The following is a 16925-nucleotide window of genomic DNA, read 5'->3' as shown; positions in this document are numbered from 1 at the left end:
CTGCATTTCTAAATAAGATAGGAGGGCGTGCACCTGTTCCCAGTATATCTGTGAAGTATCAGACTGATATTCTGCCATCAGGAGTGACACGCACACATTCTCACACACACACACACACACACACACACACACACACACACACACACACACACACACACACACACACACACACACACACACACACGCACACTATAAATGCGGTCTCGTTATACCTCACAGCCCCCCTTAACCTTGTGAAAATTATGTGGTGGAATTAATGAATGTCATTTTCACACATTAGCCACCGCCGTCCACACATAATGGGCCACCCCACAACAACGTTTAACCAGTGCATCTGTCCTTTGGGCTTGATCATTTGGGCCACAGCAGGAGGTGGTAATTGACTGTGTTCCAATCAGGGCTGTAAATCGGATGGGGTTCCCTCTTCTCCTGACTCTCCTGTCTCTCCTTCCCTCCTTCCCTAATTAGATCACATTAAAGTGCTGTATTCCGAGGGATTCCCAAATGTTCCTCCTTGAGGACACACTTGAGGCCTCAGACGTCTTTTTGAGCTCTTTCTAGATTAACTATTGACAATATAGAAGAGGTTGCCTATATATAGCACATCAATTATAATGACACAGCACAAACAACCAAGCTTCACTATAACTCCTGTTGTTATAATCACCGTAGGGCTATGTTCTCTTCCCTCATTCTCTCTCATTCTCTCTCTCCCTTTCATCCTCTCCCTCCTGCACCCCCCCCCCCCCCCTCTATCACCCTCCCTCTCGCTCTCTGTGCCTCCCTCTGTCTGTGGTAGAAACACGCAGCAGGGGGTTGTGGGTAGAAGGCTTCTCCTGCTGTGAGGGTTGTCTCTGGCTCAGAGAGAGATGAAGGTCGAACACACTTCCAATCAGAACAGGAGGAGGAGGAGGAGAGTGATAGTTCTCTATTTATTTAAAAACAGAAACGTTTCAATCTAGTTCTTTCACCCTCTTCTTTCCCCTCCTCTTCCTCCTCATCCTTCTCTTCTTCACTCTTCCTTCTTGAAAGGCTATCTATTTGGAAAAAGAGAGACAGAGGAAGAGAGAGAGAGAGACAGAGAGACAGAGAGACAGAGAGAGAGAGACTGAATACACTGATCATACACCTCTCATTGAAGCCACAGTGGTTCAAGGCATGGAAAAAATGGAAAACTGTCAATCTTCATTAAAATATAAACATTTTAAGACTATCATAGTACCAATAATTGCTTCTAATACACCAGATGTATGTCCTTGAACCAATATGTTTTTCATCTAACACAAATAAGGTTAATTTAGTTGCTAATGGCAGCCTGCAGTACCCTGGTCGGCCTTCAATTTGAGTTAGTCAATGAGAGGGGGCAGCACTCAAACTGAGCATGTTATGTCTCCATGAGATTACATCTTAACTGACTTCATTTGGCTTCAATGCGCTATTGAGTCTTCACATAGGAATGAATGGTGTCATGTGATCGATGTCTTTATCCATTAATGTATATAGCCATTGGATTGAACACACCCCTTTCCTTACCCCCAACTTTGACTACTCTGTGACATCACTGTGACATCACTGTCTATGTACACTAAAACTGTGTGTATGAACGAGCTGATGATCTCCACAAACATTACGTCATGAGGGGCCGCTTGTAAGGGTAGAAGAGCTCTGTGGGAAAGAGAGAGACTTTTATTTTTCTCTCAACACACACAGACACCTCTCTAAAGGTTTGCTCTAACAAGGGGACAAAGAGTAGGGGCCATCCCCGTCCAGCCAAGGAGGTCGCACTAATAGAGAAAACCAACCAAGCCTCTGAAAGGGACTGCAGTCTCTTAGGATTTACAATAGTGTGTGGGGGGGCATTGAGAGAGAGAGAGAGAGCGAGAGAGCGAGAGAGAGCGAGAGAGCGAGAGAGCAAGAGAGAGAGAGAGAGAGAGAGAGAGAGAGAGAGAGAGAGAGAGAGAGAGAGAGAGAGAGAGAGAGAGAGAGAGAGAGAGAAAGAGAATCCTGCAGTCTCTTAGGATTTACAATAGTGTGTGTGTGAGGGGCATTGAGAGAGAGAGGGAGAGGGAGAGGGAGAGGGAGAGGGAGAGGGAGAAAAGGAGGGAGAGTAGAAATAACCAACTGAGCAATGGAGGACGATTGACATATAATTTCCTTCTATCCTTTGAGCCTGATCTTTTCTCTCCCTCTCACTTCTTCTATCGGTAAGTCTTGCACCACTCCTTTGATAGAGGGATGTACAGAGAAAGGAACAAGTAAATGATATGTCTTTGAGAGCTGACAGCTCAAGGAACATAGATGCAGAGTTGTTTCTCTTTTCTTCTTCTCTCTGCAGTTGTCAACTGCTGCATTTGCATATTTCTAAAGTCCACCAAAGAAAATAGCCTGCAGCTAGAGTAGCCTAGCCACTGTGCAGATTGGAGACAGAAACAGAGAGGGAGAGGGAGGGAGTGCAGACAGTGAAAGACCAAACCAGGGAAGACAGGACCTGGAAAGTGAGAGAGAGTGAAAGAAAAGGTTGGATGGAGCATGGGATCTGGGACAATCCTGCTGCCCTCATGGACGGGAGTTTATAGTGCACCTCTTCTCTGCAGCCCTGAGTACAGAGATAGACAGGGAGAGAAAGAGCAAATGAGAGAAAAGAGGGAGAGAGGGGAAATGGAAAAGACAGAAAGAGCCAGAGTAAGAGAGAGAGAGGGAGCAAAGAGAGTGAGAGAGCAAAAGAGAGAAGAGAATGAGAGTAGAAAGAGAGAGAGAACAGAGGGAGAGAGGGCTAAAATATGTGCATCATAAGGACTCTTCAGCTTCCTTCATGAATATCAAACAGTCGACCCTGGCCTGTTCCCTGCTGCGTCAACACAACACATGAGAAACATTACTGCTCTGCTCCCTGAGCACACACACAGCAATATGCATAGAGTTGGTTCTCCTGACCACAGCCTGGTTATAGGCTATAGGTCTCCTGGTCAGAGAGGACTCTGGACCCTGGTTATAGGTCTCCTGGTCAGGGAGGACTCTGGACCCTGGTTATAGGCTATATGTCTCCTGGTCAGGGAGGACTCTGGACCCTGGTTATAGGCTATAGGTATCCTGGTCAGGGAGGACTCTGGACCCTGGTTATAGGTCTCCTGCTCAGGGAGGACTCTGGACCCTGGTTATAGGCTATAGGTATCCTGGTCAGGGAGGACTCTGGACCCTGGTTATAGGCTATAGGTCTCCTGCTCAGGGAGGACTCTGGACCCTGGTTATAGGCTATAGGTCTCCTGGTCAGGGAGGACTCTGGACCCTGGTTATAGGCTTTAGGTCTCCTGATGAGAGAAAACTCCTGGCCCTGAATATGTGTGAGGAGAGGGGTACCAAAGGCTGTTATAGAGTGTGTGGGTGGTGTTCACATCATGGCTACATTGTGTAATCCTGAAAGGCAAGACAGATATCAATCTAACTAGTGGTAATTAGCAGGTTTAAATCATTTAACAAAGGTCATCACTATTATTATTCTGTTTTGTCAATAGCCATTATGATGTACCATGATTATGTATGTTGCATCTCTTACAGAAAAAACACCAGATTTTTTTGGAAACCTTCACGTGATCACGTTTTCACATTTGTGCTTTCATGTTGTCGCTTGTTGCTTTTACATGTCGTTTGAAACCTCCTCTCTACCTAACCAAAGACAGTACAGTATGAAGATAGGCAGAAATTACTTCTCCAATAGAAATCCCTGATTACACTTGCACTCATTGCGACGTTGGCTGGCTAAACTCATGACCAGAAACACGTCATCGGGTCTAACGGTTGTCTCGCGCCGAACTGCGCATGTGCAGGCCGTCAAATCAAAGGCCCTCCGTCGATATAAAGTTGTTTTTGACGAAAATTAAAACGTGTCAGTTTGTCACTTTCAGGAGGTTGGGTGTGATGTTTCAGTTTCAATGACTCAATATTTTGGACAAAAACAGCCTACTGTAACTAAGGGAATGTCAATACAATCAAACTAGCGAAGGCAAAGATCACAAGTCAGTCAAAACGTGGCTAATAGAATAGCTATTTCTTTAGCAAGTTAAAAACACATTATCAACAGATTTTCATTCGATTTCATGTTGCTAAAATGCTGTCAGATCCACTTTAGACATTGTCTCGGATCTAGGTTTTGCCTTTAGCTTTCGAGAAAATGAACAGCGAAGGAAGTGTTTTCACTTCTCTCATTGATTTTTAAAATCCCGGTCTGGTCTGTAGGGGCTGCTTCGCTAGCGCAAGAGAATCGCGATGTGGCGTCTCTGGGTTAAGAAACTCTGTGACCTCACCTTCCATCACAATCGCCTTAGTTCCCCCACAGTCCCGATAGCGTGATATTTCACCATCTCAGCTGTCCATCAAAGCCCTTTGGCTTCAGCCAATCAGCGTGCCCATATGCACATCTGGACTCGGACCCCTCCCACCCCATGTCAGAGTGTTTTAGTCCGAGGAAGAGGAAAGTTTTGGCCTGGAAGATTGTGCATACATCTAATAAAAAAGTCCATTCCTATTGTAACCAAAGATTCTGCATGTGTGTGTTAATTATGTGTGGTGGTGATGAAGATGAATAAAAGTCCTGGACTGTTCTTGCCAGACAGCATGTAGCGTCAGAACATCTACAAACAAGCATTAAGTAGGCCTACATCTACAAGCCTTAAGTAGGCCTACAGCTACAAGCATTAAGTAGGCCTACACCTACAAGCATTAAGTAGGTCTACATCTACAAGCATTAAGTAGGCCTACATCTACAAGCATTAAGTAGGTCTACATCTACAAGCATTAAGTAGGTCTACATCTACAAGCATTAAGTAGGCATACATCTACAAGCATTAAGTAGGTCTACATCTACAAGCATTAAGTAGGCATACATCTACAAGCATTAAGTAGGTCTACATCTACAAGCATTAAGTAGGTCTACATCTACAAGCATTAAGTAGGCCTACATCTACAAGCATTAAGTAGGCATACATCTACAAGCATTAAGTAGGCATACATCTACAAGCATTAAGTAGGGCTACACCTACAAGCATTAAGTAGGTCTACATCTACAAGCCTTAAGTAGGCCTACATCTACAAGCATTAAGTAGGTCTACATCTACAAGCATTAAGTAGGCATACATCTACAAGCATTAAGTAGGGCTACACCTACAAGCATTAAGTAGGTCTACATCTACAAGCATTAAGTAGGCCTACATCTACAAGCATTAAGTAGGCCTACATCTACAAGCATTAAGTAGGTCTACATCTACAAGCATTAAGTAGGCATACATCTACAAGCCTTAAGTAGGCCTACATGTACAAGCATTAAGTAGGCCTACATGTACAAGCATTAAGTAGGCCTACATCTACAAGCATTAAGTAGGCCTACATCTACAAGCATTAAGTAGGCCTACATCTACAAACATTAAGTAGGCCTATATCTACAAGCATTAAGTAGGCCTACGTCTACAAGCATTAAGTAGGGCTACACCTACAAGCATTAGGTAGGCCACCTCTACAAGCATTAAGTAGGCCTACGTCTACAAGCATTAAGTAGGCCTACATCTACAAGCATTAAATAGGCCTACATCTACAAGCATTAGGTAGGCCACCTCTACAAGCATTAAGTAGGCCTATATCTACAAGCATTAAGTAGGCCTACATCTACAAGCATTAGGTAGGCCACCTCTACAAGCATTAAGTAGGCCTACGTCTACAAGCATTAAGTAGGCCTACGTCTACAAGCATTAAGTAGGCCTACGTCTACAAGCATTAAGTAGGCCTACATCTACAAGCATTAGGTAGGCCACCTCTACAAGCATTAAGTAGGCCTACGTCTACAAGCATTAAGTAGGCCTACGTCTACAAGCATTAAGTAGGCCTACATCTACAAGCATTAGGTAGGCCTACATCTACAAGCATTAAGTAGGCCTACGTCTACAAGCATTAAGTAGGCCTACATCTACAAGCATTAAGTAGGCCTACATCTACAAGCATTAAGTAGTCCTACATCTACAAGCATTAGGTAGGCCACCTCTACAAGCATTAAGTAGGCCTACGTCTACAAGCATTAAGTAGGCCTACATCTACAAGCATTAAGTAGGGCTACACCTACAAGCATTAAGTAGGTCTACATCTACAAGCATTAAGTAGGCCTACATCTACAAGCATTAAGTAGGCCTACATCTACAAGCATTAAGTAGGTCTACATCTACAAGCATTAAGTAGGCATACATCTACAAGCCTTAAGTAGGCCTACATGTACAAGCATTAAGTAGGCCTACATGTACAAGCATTAAGTAGGCCTACATCTACAAGCATTAAGTAGGCCTACATCTACAAGCATTAAGTAGGCCTACATCTACAAACATTAAGTAGGCCTATATCTACAAGCATTAAGTAGGCCTACGTCTACAAGCATTAAGTAGGGCTACACCTACAAGCATTAGGTAGGCCACCTCTACAAGCATTAAGTAGGCCTACGTCTACAAGCATTAAGTAGGCCTACATCTACAAGCATTAAGTAGGCCTACATCTACAAGCATTAGGTAGGCCACCTCTACAAGCATTAAGTAGGCCTATATCTACAAGCATTAAGTAGGCCTACATCTACAAGCATTAGGTAGGCCACCTCTACAAGCATTAAGTAGGCCTACGTCTACAAGCATTAAGTAGGCCTACGTCTACAAGCATTAAGTAGGCCTACGTCTACAAGCATTAAGTAGGCCTACATCTACAAGCATTAGGTAGGCCACCTCTACAAGCATTAAGTAGGCCTACGTCTACAAGCATTAAGTAGGCCTACGTCTACAAGCATTAAGTAGGCCTACATCTACAAGCATTAGGTAGGCCTACATCTACAAGCATTAAGTAGGCCTACGTCTACAAGCATTAAGTAGGCCTACATCTACAAGCATTAAGTAGGCCTACATCTACAAGCATTAAGTAGTCCTACATCTACAAGCATTAGGTAGGCCACCTCTACAAGCATTAAGTAGGCCTACGTCTACAAGCATTAAGTAGGCCTACATCTACAAGCATTAAGTAGGCCTACATCTACAAGCATTAGGTAGGCCACCTCTACAAGCATTAAGTAGGCCTACGTCTACAAGCATTAAGTTGGTCTACATCTACAAGCATTAAGTAGGCCTACATCTACAAGCATTAAGTAGGTCTACATCTACAAGCATTAAGTAGGCCTACATCTACAAGCATTAAGTAAGCTACAAGCTACAAGCATTAAGTATGCTAAGTCCCGTGTGGCTCAGTTGGTAGAGCATGGCGCTTGCAACGCCAGGGTTGTGGGTTCAATTCCCACGGGGGGACCAGGATAAATATGTATGAACTTTCCAATTTGTAAGTCGCTCTGGATAAGAGCGTCTGCTAAATGACTTAAATGTAATGTAAATGTAAGTAGGCCTACGTCTACAAGCATTAAGTAGGTCTACATCTACAAGCATTAAGTAGGCCTACGTCTACAAGCATTAAGTTGGTCTACATCTACAAGCATTAAGTAGGTCTACATCTACAAGCATTAAGTAGGCCTACATCTACAAGCATTAAGTAGGCCTACATCTACAAGCATTAAGTAGGTCTACATCTACAAGCATTAGGTAGGCCTACATCTACAAGCATTAAGTAGGTCTACATCTACAAGCCTTAAGTAGGCCTACATCTACAAGCATTAGGTAGGCCTACATCTACAAGCATTAAGTAGGTCTACATCTACAAGCATTAGGTAGGCCTACATCTACAAGCATTAAGTAGGTCTACATCTACAAGCATTAGGTAGGCCTACGTCTACAAGCATTAGGTAGGCCTACATCTACAAGCATTAGGTAGGCCTACATCTACAAGCATTAAGTAGGTCTACATCTACAAGCATTAGGTAGGCCTACATCTACAAGCATTAAGTAGGTCTACATCTACAAGCATTAGGTAGGCCTACATAGCGGATGAGGCCTCAGAAGCAGAACTCTAAGATGAGTTCCAGATAGCCGTTTGTACACGTCATCTGTTATCACATTAACTTCACATGACATGTGATCACATGAAAACATGTGCGTTTGGAAGACTTAACATGTGATGACATTTTAAATGAATGTGGTTTTTCGTAAGGATGCTACTATACATTAGGACAAAGCATATCTACAACCTTAGAAAAAAGGTTTTCAAAATGGTTATTCGGCTGTCCCCATAGTAGGAGAACTCTTTGAATAGCCCTTTTGGGTTCCAAAAAAAATGGTTCTACTTGGGTTCTCCTTAGTGGACAGCCGAAGAACCTTTTAAGGTTCCAGATAGCATTTTTTTCTAAGAGTGTACCGGTGGAAGTTATGGTAACATTAAATAAATGATCCCCGTGCTTCTGAGGGCTGTTTATGAATGCATAAACCACGATAAGCTAAAGTGATGTGTGAATGAGGTGAGCGGAGTAAATTACGCGTTCCTTAAGTGTAGTAAAATGTGCCCGTTTGCTCGTCGGTAATTAGATAAACAACGTAATGATATCCGGACTATTTCGCTTGGATGATTGACTTTTACCATGGAATGCCTTCCTGTTTGTGATGACGGCCTAATAGTAGCAATAATACACTTTTCGTGAGGGGAGGGAAAAACATTAGATGACAAAATGTATTGATCCAGCAGGACACTATATAACGACAAAAAAACTTTGTCGTAGTTCTATACTAGCTATAAACACGCAATAAACACTATCTCTCTCTCCCTCGCTCTCTCTCTCTCTCTCTCTCTCTCTCTCTCTCTCTATATATATATATATATATATATATATAGCTGTAACTATTAAATTCTAATATTACATAAGCTAACAGTAAATATAACCGTTTTTGTTGCAGCCTAATACATAAACAATTGTTCTTATTATTAATAATATTAGTACAAATCGTTATTGTTATTGTATTCATCATTATTGATATTTGCTTAACTGTTATTTTATTATTACATTAGTCTGTCGGTTTGATGTCGTTTTTATAGGGTTGAAATAGCCTACACCTTCATGTTGAAATTGTTCGTTCATTTATTATGTTTATTATTATCATTATCATACTTTTTATTTTATTTTTTATATATATATATATATATACATAAAAAGCATACCTGCCATGTAATTTGATTCATCGGAATACCGAACATTCCGCCGCCACATGTAGGCCTAGGTCTAGTCTATAAGGACCCCATCCTGGGTTATGAGGATGTTGTGCAATCCATATCCATTGAATAACTCTCGATTGAAAACTAACATTGATGACTAAATACTTATATTTTTGTCTTCTTCCATGCATTGAATTCTCGTGTCGCCTGTGGGTTCCTATTCTGATACTGCTGCGTTTCTCGTGGGTTAAAACTGAATGCCCTCGCGTAGGGAGGGCAGCTCGCCCCATTGATGGGAAGACATACTAAACACCCCTACCCGGTTACCATGGTGATTTGAATAGGAGAAGGGGGAAAAGTGCTCGGTTGTATTGTGCATTGGATTCCGTTTAGCCTACATGCACCATAATTCTGACAGTTTGTCCTGGAATACAATTTAACAGTAAATTAATAGAATAGAATACAATACAATACAATACAATAGAACAGGTGGCACTTTTTTTCAAGTTTAAGGCCTAACTTGAGTGCACAAATCGAACTTATGCAAAGCTCTGGCATGCAAGGGTATACTCTTAGAAAAATGGGTTATTTGGGGTTCTATATAGAACCCTTTGGTTCTTTCGAGGAGAAAGGGTTCTCTCAGTGCCTTCAGAAAGTATTCACACCCTGTGACTTCCACATTTTGTTGTGTTACAAAGTGGGATTAAAATGGATTGAATTTTGTGTTTTTTTACTATCTACACAAAATACTCTGTAATGTCAAAGTGGAAGAAAAATTCCAAAATTTTATTTTAAATAAAACATTAATATATCTTGATTATATAAGTATTAAACCGCCTGAGTCAATAGGCTACATGTTATAATCACCTTTGGCAACGATTACAGCTATGAGTCTTTCTGGGTAAGTCTCTAAGAGCTTTGCACACCTGGATTTTACAATATTTGCAGATTATTCTTACAAAAAAAAATATTTCAGCTCTGTCAAGTTGGTTGTTGATCATTGCTAGAGAGCCATTTTCAAGTCTTGCCATACATTTTCAATCCGATTTAAGTCAAAACTGTAACTAGGCCACTCAGGAACATTCAATGTCATCTTGGTAAGCAACAGTGTATATTTGGCCTTGTGTTTTGGGTAATATTCCTGTTGAGTGGTGAATTTGTCTCCCAGAGTCTGTTGGAGAGTAGACTGAACCAAGTTTTCCTCTAGGATTTTTCTTGTGCTAAGCTCCATTGCATTTCATTTTATCCTAAAAAACTCCCTAGTCCTTGCTGATGACAAGCATACCCATAACATGATGCAGCCACCACCATACTAGAAAATATGAGGAGTGATACTCAGGGATGTGTTGTGTTGGATTTGCCCCAAACATAACGCTTTGTATTCAGGACAAAAAGTTAATATCTTTGTCACATTTTTTGCATTATTATTTTAGTGCCTTATTGCAAACAGTATGCATGTTTTGGAATAACTATTTTTATTCTGTACAGGCTTCCTTATTTTCACTCTGTCATTTATGTTAGTATTGTGGAGTAACTACGATGTTGTTGATGCATCCTCAGTTTTCTCCTATCACAGCCATTAAACTCTGTAACCATTTTAAAATCACCATTGGCCTCATGGTGAAATCCCTGAGCGGCAACTGAGTTATGAAGGGTGCCTGTATCGTATGAAGGGTGCCTGTGACTGGGTGTATTGATACACCATTCAAAGTATAATTACTAACTGCACCATGCTCAAAGGGATATTCAATGTCTGCTCCTGAACTTATTTAGGCTTGTGTTTTTAGAATTTGAGCTTGTTTGTTAACTTGCCTAGCTAGCTGAACAGAAAAAGATAGGCAACTTTAATTTGCCAATTTAACCAGCCAACCCTTTCAAATGAACATTATTTGTTATTATGGGATATGCCAAATAGAGCTACAGACCCAACCTGACATTGACAATTAGCTAATTGTTAATTTTATTTCAGTAAAACTGTGGAGTCAATTAAGGGGACTATGTTTCATGAAGCCATTAGAAGGCTGTTGCTGACTGAGAGGAAGTAGTCTACTGTATACATTTATAATACATCTTGGTGATTCAATAGCCTAGTTAATCATTACATGACTTTTAACACACCATCTATGTTTTACTCAGACTGGCAGTAACTCCGAACTATCAGAGACAGAGGATTTCTTTTTCGGCTATGGCTGACAACAACTGCATGCAAGTTGTTTTCCTACATCATAATAATTAGGCTATATGTCTGCATAGCGCTTTGTCTTCATTTTTTGAAGATGAACTCACGTATATTTCTGAAGATTAACTCATATTGTTGCTCTTTTTTCTTCTCTGGAACCAGTCAGGCAACAACCCAGACTGTACTGGCAGTAGGTAGCCCAGCAGCAAAAGATTTGGACCTGTGGCAGAAGTTGGACCTGTGGATGAAAGGCGGCCGGGACGGGCGCTAGAAAAAAAATGGGCGGAATTGATCTGACAAATGGGGGGCTGCTGTGTTCACATTCTCAAAACATTCCTCTACCGTTGGCCCCGTATGGCACCATGCAGGGTTCTATATGGAACCATTTGGGTTCAGTGAAGAACCTCTAGAGTTCTGAAAAAGAACCCTTTTGGGTCTATAAGGAACCTTTTTTTCTGTATCCTTATAGCCTATGAAGGCTACACACAAATGTTAACTTTTTCTTTCTCCTCCCCCAACATTTTTGAATCAGATCCAAGAGAAATGTTCCGGGAAGGAAAACTGCAAATGTATTAGCCTGCACCTGGTTGGGTGCAATTTCTCTTCTTTCAATTTAAAGAAAGCTCCCTGTGTTGAGAGTTTCGGTTTCTAAGACTGGGAAAATCTTGTGGCTAGAAATATTGGAAAGGTTATAATTGAGCTTACCGTCACTCGCACGCACTCTGGAAACATCCTATTAAAATAACACTTCTCCCGGAGATGGAAAAAACTAAAGGACTCTACATGCTTGCTAACCTCGATCCTGTGTAAATGTACATATTGCACCCTCACCCGCACTCGCCCGTGCGTCACGCCCAGTGGGTCCTGCTTCAGTACAAAAAGGAGAGGGCATTAAGATGCAAGTGGCGTACAGAACCCCTGGGTGTGTATCCAGAGCCGACCTTATACCCTTGACACAGCCCCCTCCGCATCCCTGACTGGCGAGAATGGCAAGAGTCAGTGTTCCCCTCCAATCCCCAATGGACTGCTAAATTTGGCCTTGTTTGCATGGGGCTTCTCTCTCTCCGTTAGAATGGAGAGTTTCTCTTCAATCCCCATGATATTGGGGTCATATAATTTGATTGTTTCTTGATTAGGCTAATTACAATTTTGTTATTGTGTTATGAATGCTACAATACTAATATCATTAGGTAAATATACCGTTAAATATTAATAATAATGTAGGGTACGCTATGATAGCCTAATTGCAATGTCAATATTGTATATTACCCTACATTATCATCTAAGCAATGAATCTGTATTTTTTTTCAGAAAAGGGAACCAAGACGTGTCAATCCCTCTATGTGTATCGTCCAATCAGCAGGAGTCCTGCTCTCCACTTCCGCTGGTAATTGGGGGAAGATGAGAAAGGCGTGCGCACGCATGGCACAGAGTAAACACTCGCTCCCAGAGAGGAACTGGTAGAAGTGTCAGATGGAAGGAGAAAAAGAGTGAAGGAAGAAAATAGATACAATCATTTATGTAGACCGTTGTATCATTTGGAAATTTGTAGCTTCCAACACTTCAGATTCGAAGAGCAGAAGCGGAGAAGAGTGTTTATGAATGGTCTTTTTCCGACCAGCCTCCCTCGACAAGGATCCTAGAAGAGAGCGTCCTTTTGTGGGAGTTTACTGAATCTATACGTCCAGCAGAAAACCAAAACTTTTCATATTTTAAATAATTTATTTAAAAAAAAAAAAATCCTACGGAATGCATAAAGATAATTTTCTATTCACCAATCGCTGCCTTTAATCTGATGGAAAGTGAATACATTTTCATAGGCCTACTAATAGATAAACAAAACATCAACTTTCATTTGCATTTTTGTTAATCTTTTGATGGATTAGTTGAATTTTTGTATCTCCATTTTATGGCATAGTATAACATTCAACACGCTTTCTCAACATTTTTTAAAAAAAATCTTGGATTAGAGCACTCTGTTTGAGAAGGTAAATTGATCCAACGAGGGAAGAGGGAGATCAATCACAGGCTTTATGGTTTGGGGAATGGCAACAGCCACCTCCAGTCCATACCTGGCCAGCAATAGGATCCTGTCCACCGGCTCCATCGTGCACTCAGACCGGGGGGTCGGTGACATGCAGCCGGGGAGCACTGCTGTCACCTCGGTGGCGGGCGGATACAGAGGGGACTCCTCGGTGAAGATGGTGCAGAGTGACTTCATGCAGGGCGCTATTGCGACGAGCAACGGGGGACACATGTTAAGCCATGCCCACCAGTGGGTGACATCCCTGCCTCACGCCGCCGCTGCAGCAGCCGCAGTGGCAGCTGCCGAAGCCGGTTCTCCCTGGTCCCCCGGCCCGGTGGGAATGACAGGCAGCCCGCAGCTGCAGGACGTGAAGAGAAACTCCGGCAGAGAGGACCTGCACTCGGGCTCCGCTCTACACCATAGGTCTTCGCATCTGGGCTCCCACCAGGCACACCCAGGAGCCTGGGGAGGCACCTCATCCCCTCACATCTCCAGCATCTCCAGCATCTCCGAAGGACAGCAGCAGCAACAGTCGCTGATGTACTCCCAGACCGGGGGATTCACGGTTAACGGGATGCTCAGCTCACCGGGTAGTAGAAGCCTAATGCACCTGGGGATGGTGAGGGGGGAATCCCCTGATCTCGACCACGGCAGCCACCACCATCACCACCACCACCAGCATCCACATCATCCGCAGCACCACGTCGGGGTGAGCCATGACGCTCAGTCCGACGAGGATACGCCAACCTCGGACGACCTGGAGCACTTCGCCAAACAGTTCAAACAGCGCCGGATCAAACTGGGCTTTACACAAGCGGACGTGGGATTGGCGCTGGGCACCCTGTACGGAAACGTCTTCTCACAGACCACGATATGCAGGTTCGAGGCCCTGCAGTTGAGCTTCAAGAACATGTGCAAGCTGAAGCCGCTGCTCAACAAATGGCTGGAGGAAGCCGACTCGACCACCGGTAGCCCCACCAGCATCGATAAGATCGCGGCGCAGGGCAGGAAGAGGAAAAAGCGCACGTCCATCGAGGTGAGCGTCAAAGGAGCTTTGGAGAGCCACTTTCTCAAAAGCCCTAAACCAGCAGCGCAGGAGATCACCTCTCTGGCTGACAGTTTACAGCTGGAGAAGGAGGTGGTCCGGGTCTGGTTCTGCAACCGCAGGCAGAAGGAGAAGAGGATGACGCCGCCGGGGCTGCCACACAGCCCGGAGGACGAGTACTCCCAGGTCGACAACATGAGCGCAGGCACACCGTCACCTTCCATGGACTGCAAGCGAATGTTCAGCGATACGTGAGAAATAAACAAAACACCGAACAATAATATTTCTTTGGGATGAATACTAGCAAGATAAATTATATTTTACATGTGTGCCAAGCGGGAACAGTTACGTTTAGGCCTACATGAAACAATGAAACAAAACAAAAATATTACCCATCCACATTACTCCATCCTGACGAACGGTGTATTTTCTCTTAGGAAAGTTAGAAATTAAAACGTGCGATATTAGGCAACACATTGTCGAATGGACAATCTTAATCAGTTTTTAGCCTGCTATATATTCCAATAAAGTGTGTGTGTGTGTGTGTGTGTGTGTGTGTGTGTGTGTGTGTGTGTGTGTGTGTGTGTGTGTGTGTGTGTGTGTGTGTGTGTGTGTGTGTGTGTGTGTGTGTGTTGTGTGTGTGTGTGTTTCACAAACTATATCTTTCCCTTTTATTTTATTTGGAACTTGCCCTGCTTTCACCAAAATTATTGTTTCAGTTCTCTGCCCCATCTTTGGCCCCATGTGAAAAACAATGATACGCTTTAACATCTCCCAATGATCGCCCTTCTTATTTTGTAATATTTCATATTGTGTGGGCCTATTTTAGAACAAACAAAATCAACGACACTTTTTTTGCAGCACTTAATGTTATTGGAAATGTTCCCTTCTGCAGTTGAAGGGGGTCACATTACATTCCCAAGCATTAGTCTTATATGCTTTTGTTTTGTTTTTACAAACAAGTTATGATAGAATATTTTTAAGAATCTGAATCTTTTTCACCATGCTGACTTTCTGTTCTAATGCTACCATATAATTCATGTACTATAATGAGCAATACTTTATTTACCCTCAACTTTGCATTATGTGGTATTGATGACTTAACAGTTTTATTCAAGTTTGTTATGATTAGACTGTTATTTCAGTGATGATTGGCCTATGCCTACATGTTATGTTCAAAGGAGCGCGAATTCCCAAAAGCTGACGTCATTGTTGTTTGTTATAGCCTTGTATACTTCTATGTGATGATTTTGACAGTAGCCTAATATATTTGAAGTGGTTATTTCATGAAGGATTATTGAGAACAATAAATTTGTCATAACGGATACCATTTGTGTTTTCAATGTCAGCACACCAAAAGTACTATAGGCCAACTTTGTAGATCTGATGTGCAAAACATTCGACAAAGGCCTAATCGAGACCCTGTCTTGTAGAGCGGGCGATGCTGCTCAATCCTGACCTTCAGATGTGAGAGAAAACTTGCCACCCAACACACCAACCTAAAAAAGTTAAACTTGATTGAATTAATCCACTATAGGATATACACGCAGGGGAGCGCAAAAGGACATTTATGAAAAAAGACAAACTTTGGAGTGTGTTTTGGTCTAATAGCCTCGTGAAATTATGTTAGTGTATTCCTGTTTTTCAGGATATGTTCTTTTAATGCAATGTACTGTAAATGCAGTCTACATTTGATTTTTTTGTGTACATTTTTTCTTAGAACTAGAACTAATGATGCGTTCGTTTTTTATTAGGCTATTCGAAGTTGTTGATCTGTTTTGTGTTTAATGACTAGGCCTATTCATTCGCCTATAGTTTTTGCTGACCAAAACGGAAAAAAAAAAACAATAAGCCAAATTGTCTGTTGTCTTTATTTGTCCTGTCGGTTGTGTAAAGAAACATCCGAATAGCGGCCTGAAAAATCTTGAGGTATAGGACAAACCAGGCCTAATTGCTTTTGGTCACATTGCTATGCCTATAGGCTGTTACAGGCCTATTGAATTAACAATCATGCTAGCTATGGTGCCCGTGGACTGTTTGGGATCTCTGTAAATATACGATTTGGACTAGTTTTGAGAAGTTAAACTTGTTTCTTGGCGTGGGACAAAACGCGCCATCCACCTGTGAAAGATTCACATTTCGCGGATGATCTGGCATACCACAGTGGATATTTTTTTTTAACCTTTATTTAATTAGACAAGTCAGTTAAAAACACATTCTTATTTTCAATGACGGCCTAGGAACAGTGGGCTAACTGCTTTTTTCAGGGGCAGAACGACAGCTTTTTACCTTGTCAGTTCGGTGATTCAATCTTGCAACCTTTCGGTTACAAGTTCAACACGCTAACCACTAGGCTACCTGCCGCCCCAAAGTTGCTGAGCCGCTCAATTCTAACCTGGGTAAAAAGCATGCACTTCACTATCTTCCTCATTGAATTAAACTGACATGTTAGACGTTTATAATAGGCCTACTTATTTTAGTAGGTTTACACGCTGTCATGAGACATGGAAAAGTGCTTATTTTAGGCTACACAAAAATAATAGGCCTAGGCCTATTCCAGAATAGAACAAAAT

At 42.3% G+C, this 16925-nt stretch overlaps 1 protein-coding gene and 1 long non-coding RNA gene across 3 annotated transcripts; one reads left to right on the top strand and one right to left on the bottom strand.

Annotated features, from left to right (window-relative positions):
* Nucleotides 1-913: 913 nt before the first annotated feature.
* LOC129820728 (uncharacterized) lies at nt 914-12180 on the bottom strand. Of its 2 annotated transcripts, none has more exons than XR_008754229.1 (3): nt 11987-12172; nt 11389-11548; nt 914-1037 (listed from the first exon to the last, which is right to left on the bottom strand). It is a non-coding gene; the product is annotated as an uncharacterized LOC129820728 (long non-coding RNA). The 2 variants fall into 2 exon arrangements; XR_008754230.1 differs by lacking the exon at nt 914-1037 and adding an exon at nt 1044-2596 and having other exon boundaries at nt 11987-12180.
* Nucleotides 12181-12501: 321 nt separating this feature from the next.
* On the top strand, nt 12502-15679 carry pou3f3a (POU class 3 homeobox 3a). Its single transcript, XM_055877636.1, has one exon. The coding sequence runs from the start codon at nt 13315-13317 to the stop codon at nt 14605-14607; it is 1293 nt and encodes a 430-aa protein (XP_055733611.1). The 5' UTR covers nt 12502-13314; the 3' UTR covers nt 14608-15679.
* The last annotated feature ends 1246 nt before the right edge of the window (nt 15680-16925 follow it).

This window comes from Salvelinus fontinalis, chromosome 23, assembly GCF_029448725.1.
Source record: "Salvelinus fontinalis isolate EN_2023a chromosome 23, ASM2944872v1, whole genome shotgun sequence".
NCBI classification, from domain to species: Eukaryota; Metazoa; Chordata; class Actinopteri; order Salmoniformes; family Salmonidae; genus Salvelinus; species Salvelinus fontinalis.
Note: the sequence above shows the minus strand (reverse complement) of the source record. Positions and strands in the feature narration are given on the sequence as shown.

Excerpts from the sequence above, each read along its gene's own strand:
- pou3f3a (XM_055877636.1), top strand. The coding sequence starts at position 13,315 with ATGGTTTGGGGAATGGCAACAGCCACCTCCAGTCCATACCTGGCCAGC.